We start from the raw sequence: 6,000 nt of genomic DNA, 5'->3' as shown, positions 1-6,000 counted from the left end.
TGGCGTAGTCACTATCTCTCACAGTAGCCTGTAGGAGAGATGAAGGGAGAGGCGGATAATGGAGAAGAGAGGGAGGAGGTTGGAGGATTCCCAGCTGTGGGACACTTCTCTATCTAGACCCCTTCCTCTCTGCCTCTAGGCTCTCATCACACCTGTGTAACCACAGCTGCACACACCTACCTGCACACACACTCGATAAGTCACCCCTTACACAGTAGCTGAATATTAAGCAAGGCTGCAATCAATAAACCAAACACCAAAAACGGCCTTTCCATACATCATCCATTTTATTACATTAAAATAAACTTCATTGCCAATTCAAGGGTATCCAACTGGATTGTAATTATAAGCAATTTAAGAATGCACTGTACTCCCCTCTCTTCTTCTGTGTATAATGTCAAGGATCTCTTGCTGCTCTTATCATTTTCACGGTTTCTTAATGTACTTGTGTGTTGGCATAATTATTCATGCCATGATCCCCAGTCATGCTAATGATCGCAGCACTCAGTCTTTAAAGAAGGCACCACAGCCTTATCGTATTAAATCAGTTCTCTGTCATGGCAGCCAAACTAAATATATCTCCACAGCAGTTTAATCACGTGTAAGACAGCACTGTTGAGCTCAGTGCCTCCAGGCCCAGCAGTGAACAGTCCTACGGTAACTCTGAGCTGAGTGGGGTCAGTGGTGTAGTTAGTGGGATCCTCAATGAGGTCTCTTCATTCTTCCCCAGACCACTGTCTGGTGAGTCAGTCACTTGGAGCTCATCTCGATGGTTTACTGTAGTATGAGGAGGGTCTCTGCTCCTGCTGGAAGGAGGTGTCGTGGAGGAGGTGGGCCATGAAGGAGGTGCAGGCTTCTCTACTAGTTAGCTGGGGAAGAAGTGCTTGAGTAGGTCCTTCTTGTTGACCTTCCCCATCTGGTTCCTTGGCATCTCCTCCACAAGGACCAGGCCTGTAGGGATGGTGTATGGAGCCATGTGCTCTCTGAAACACAACACATGACAATTAACACACAGGACTGAAACACAACACATGACAATTAACACACAGGACTGAAACACAACACATGACAATTAACACACAGGACTGAAACACAACACATGACAATTAACACACAGGACTGAAACACAACACATGACAATTAACACACATGACTGAAACACAACACATGACAATTAACACACAGGACTGAAGCACCACACATGACAATTAACACACAGGACTGAAACACCACACATGACAATTAACACACAGGACTGAAACACCACACATGACAATTAACACACAGGACTGAAACGCCACACATGACAATTAACACACAGGACTGAAACACAACACATGACAATTAACACACAGGACTGAAACACATATAAAGGCATGCACATATTAACTCTTCTACTGCTTAACACACAGGCACGCACACACAGGCAGGCACACACAGGCACGCACACACAGGCACGCACACACAGGCACAAAGCCACGAGACACTACTTGAGTGTACACACAATAACAATTACAGTGGAACAAAGGCTGAGCCTCTGGTGTTGCAGTCAGTTTGAGAGATAAGAGAACGTCCTTCATACACACTAGAGCGTCTCTCTCCCACGGTAATATCCCCCAGACTGCTTCAAGACATTTCCTATTTGGTTAATACAAAACAATGTAATCAGCATGAAATAAAAACAAAATAGTCAAGGCAAAAACACAAGGCTGAGCTAATTAAATGTCTGCCATTTTGAATGCATGGTTGTTATGTTGAGCCGTGAAGCCTGAAGCGTTTTTATTATCTAATGGCTGTGTTGTGGCGATAGACAGAGAATAGTCAATCAATAAATCATACTTCTGTCCCTCGCAGCAGATGGGTCTGTCTCTCTCTCTCTCTGCATTACTCGCTATACATATGACTTCATGACTGTGTCACACAACTATATATGTGTGTGTGTCTGTCTAATGGGGCTTGTTCACACACCCATCTCTTGGAAGCTCTGCCTGTTGTGTATGTATGTGTGTGTCTGCACTAGCCAGTGAGGAACACAGCGATTGACAGAGATACAGGGTGACAGCTGAAGCCGGGGCACTGAGGAGTGAGCATCCATGCACTTTTTTGCCCCCCCCCCCCTCCCTCCTCTCCATCTCCTTCACCCTGGCTGGCCCTGCCTTGGCCCTGTTCTTGCCCGTCCGCAGGCAGCACCTGTGGGTGGGGGGGCAGGGTCATTGGCAGACAGGCAGCGCTGCTAATCCACCATGCAGGACCAGCAGGGCACAGCAGTAGGGCCTGCACACCCCCACACCATATGGAGCCCACAGCACACACACACGAGCACACACACTCGAGCACACACACACGAGCACACACACACACGGGGTGGGCAGAGAGTGATAGAGAGAAAGACAAAGACAGATGGAGGGAGAGAGACAGAGAGGGAGACAAAAATAAAGAATATAGACAGCGAGTGAAAGAGGGAGGGGGGGCACAAGGAGAGAGAGAGATAGAGAGATGCCCTGAGCCACTCCACAGAAAAGGACATGTGTCTTCTGCCAATGTTGGGGGGCAAAATAAACCACAGTGACATTTAGAGAAAAAAGAAGCCAAGACCGAAACAGCAACGGCTTGCCTGCCAGACAGACAGTCCTCCATCAAAATCCCTCATTTCCTCATCCTCACTCTCTCTCTATTCTCTCCTCAGCTCTCTTCATCAGTCCACATCTGCCCTTGGCCCCTTCAGTTAAATGAGAGTGGTCTCTCTCTCTCTCTCTCTCTCTCTCTGTCTCTCCAGTAGTTAGATTGCTATTGATTTTGAGGCTTCAGCAGCAGTTACTATAAACAGGTCTGGATGACTCCCCGGGGGACTGAGCAGTGAAGTCTTCCTCTAATTCAATAAATGCGGTGGACGCAATTCTATTTTCAAAAACACACAATTTAAGGTTTGTCGCATGTTCCCAAAGAGTAAAGCCACAGAACCCTGAACACCAAATGTTTGATGGAATGGAGCAGCATGACAAAGCACAGCTAGCTAGCAGACATACCAATAAATGGAATATCTATTAGAATTTGGTCTGGCACACGTCTGTAATACAGTGGATCTACAATTTATAAGCACCTTTATGGATGTGGTACAATGAATGGTTTTGAAATAAATACTTCTACAGTTATTGGGAGTTATAGTGTTTATAAATGGTTTTAATAACGCTGCTTTATGGTGCTATAAAACTAGTGTGACATTAATGTCCTTCGTGTTGCCTGTTACCTGGCCCAGGTCTTCAGCTCTGACAGGGTCATGCTCCGCCCCCTCTTCAGCTGCACCACCGCTGTCACCTTCTGTCCCCAGGTGGCGTCCCGAGCACCAATCACAGCCACATCTGAGAGGTCAAGGGTCACCACACATCAGCATAACACCCAGAAATAAGATACATCCTGAAAGCTAGTGTAATATTTCAACGAGTAAAATTATGAATGTTGTTTAAACCCAACCAGTCTAATGGTGCCAACCATGGGAACACAAAAGCCTGAGTCTTCAGGCCAGGCGCCGGTGTAAGTCACTGCAGTGGAAAAGCACCATAAAGGAGCCAATAGAGGGTGTGTTTACCTGTGATATCAGGGTGGGCTAGCAGGTGTCGCTCCACCTCCAGAGCACTGATCTTATAGCCTCCACTCTTTATGATGTCCACTGAGGTGCGGCCCATGATCCAGTACACTCCATTCTTATAGACCGCTGTGTCCCCTGCAGGACACCATACAAGCACAGGGAGACTGGGCTTCAACGTAGGAGAAACACAGCAAAACAAAAACAAAAATTGCCTAACAGTCCTCGTCTATCATAGGTGTGCACATCTACCATGCACGGAAAAACACACACTCCATCATTCAACCCCTACTCCCACCGGGTTGTCACATGACTTGGCATATTGTATGTAACACAGGCTTGTGTGTGGAGGAGGGAGAGAGGGTGGGTGGCATAGTGAAGCAGGCCTGCTCAGTGTTTCAGAGAGTCACAGTACCACAACACAGGCTTGCTTCATTAGTGTGTCAGAGACTCAGAGGAACCACAGTAAACAGACCACAGTCCACAGACCATAGCAGAACAGCTGAGACGGAGAGCTCCATCAATCAGCAGGTGAATGGCAATATACTGGATGCTGCACACATAGGCTGCTGATGCATTCAACCTGCTTTGCCTCTATCTCTTGGGCAAATAGCTGAGAGGAGAGAGAGCGAGAGAGAGAGAGAGAGAGAGAGAGAAGCTCAGCTGGAGTTCCCCTTAATTACCTCCCCCATGCCCACCACTGATTAGCAGCACAACGCCAAGACTTAGGTGTGCCGGGCCGTCTCTGTGGCACTGTAAAAACAGCAGCATATATAATATAGGAAAACACAAACATCCGTGGACCATATCTGGGAACTGGCTGACATCCAGGCCACCTGACACCTCATCACTAGGTAACACTTTCTCTCAGTGGAAACGCCACACCTACCAGCCAGGGTTCAGAGAGAGGCTGAGGAGAGGAACACTGACTGACTGGCATACTGTGACCTCAGACAGAAGAGCCATGATAGACACCTACTGGTGTGACCACGGGGGAGTACTGGAGGGGTGTGTGGGTGTGCCTGTTTGGGAGTGGTGTGTGGAAGGGGGAGTTTATGTGTGTTTTAGATGGTTATTGAGTGTGATACACTGGTTGGGTGTGATAAGGGCTGTATTGACCAATTGGTGTAAGGTGATAAGGGGCTGTTATTGAGTGTGATACGGGGCTGGTTATTGGGTGTGATAAGGGGCTGCTATTGAGTATGATAAGGGACTGGTTATTGGGTGTGATAAGGTGCTGTTATTGAGTGTGATAAGGGGCTGGTTATTGAGTGTGAGGGATCAGCTGGGGCTGGGGGGTGATGAGGAGGGGAAGTGGGTCATTGTGGAGGATGAGTGTGGGACTGAGATGTGGCGAGGGGGAGGTGTGGAGAGAAGGCGAGAGTTCTGGTGGATCATTACAGAGTTCCCAGCTGAGGCAGAGAGAGGGAAATGAAGGCTGTGTGAGAGGTGTCGGGGTGTATTAGGGTGTGTGAGAGGTGTAGGGGTGTATTGGGGTGTGATACATGTGGCTGGTTATTGGGTGTGTAAGGGGCTGTATTGGGGTGTGAGAGGTATGATTGGGGTGTGTGAAGGGACTGTATTGGGGTGTGTGGAGGTGTAGTGATTGAGGGTTGTGAGGTGGGTGTGTGAGAGGTGTGGGCTGTATTGTGTGATAGGTGTGTGGGTGTATTGGGGGTGTGAGAGGTGGGATTAGGGTGTATTGCTGGGGCTGTGGGGTGATGAGAGGGAAGTGGGTCATTGTGTGAGGATGGGTGTATTAGGACTGAGATGTGGGGTGTAAGGGTGGGGGGTGTATTGGGGTGTGTGAGAGGTGTGAGGGTGTCTGGGGTGTGTGAGAGGTGTGGGGAGTATTGGGGTGTGTGAGGAGTGTGGGTGTATTAGGGTGTGAGGCAGAGGTGTGGGGGTGTATTTAAGGTGTGTGGGTGTATTGGGGTGTGTGAGAGGTGTCGGGGGGTGTATTGGGGTGTGTGAGAGGTGTGTATTATGGTGTGTATTGTGGGTGTGAGAGGTGTGACATGTGTATTGGGGTGTATTGGGGTGTGTGAGAGGTGTAGGGCTGTATTGGGGTGTGTGAGAGGTGTAGAGGCTGTATTGGGGTGTGTGAGGTGTGTGGGCTGTATTGGGGTGTGTGAGTGTAGGTGTGTGGGTGTATTGAGGGTGTGTGAGAGGTATGGGTGTGTGAAAGGTGTAGGGCTGTATTGGGGTGTGTGAGAGGTGTGTGGGTGTATTGGGGTGTGTGAGAGGTGTGGGGTGTATTGAGGTGTGGTGTATTGGGGTGTGTGAGAGGTGTGGGGGGGGGTGTATGAGAGGTGTGGGGGTGTATTGGGGTGTATGAGAGGTGTGGGGGTGTATTGGGGTGTGTGAGGTGTGTGGGTGTATGAGAGGTGTGGGGGTGTATTGGGGTGTGTGAGAGG

The 6,000-nt window shown here is 48.8% G+C and overlaps 1 protein-coding gene across 2 annotated transcripts in view; it reads right to left on the bottom strand.

The window, feature by feature from the left end:
- Positions 1-264: 264 nt before the first annotated feature.
- LOC118393776 (malonate--CoA ligase ACSF3, mitochondrial) overlaps positions 265-6,000 on the bottom strand; it is a 52,942-nt gene continuing 47,206 nt past the window's right edge. For both annotated transcript variants that reach the window (XM_035786828.1, XM_035786829.1), the window contains exons 8-10: positions 3,587-3,721; positions 3,248-3,359; positions 265-983 (exon numbers count right to left, since the gene is read on the bottom strand). In XM_035786828.1, coding sequence (XP_035642721.1) covers positions 866-983; positions 3,248-3,359; positions 3,587-3,721 — 365 coding nt within the window. In that variant the 3' untranslated portion in view covers positions 265-865. The remainder of the gene's footprint in view (positions 984-3,247; positions 3,360-3,586; positions 3,722-6,000) is intronic.

The sequence above is a fragment of the Oncorhynchus keta genome, chromosome 2, assembly GCF_023373465.1.
Source record: "Oncorhynchus keta strain PuntledgeMale-10-30-2019 chromosome 2, Oket_V2, whole genome shotgun sequence".
Classification (NCBI taxonomy): Eukaryota; Metazoa; Chordata; class Actinopteri; order Salmoniformes; family Salmonidae; genus Oncorhynchus; species Oncorhynchus keta.
The sequence above is the reverse complement of the archived record's forward strand: the minus strand, read 5'-3'. Positions and strand labels throughout refer to the sequence as shown.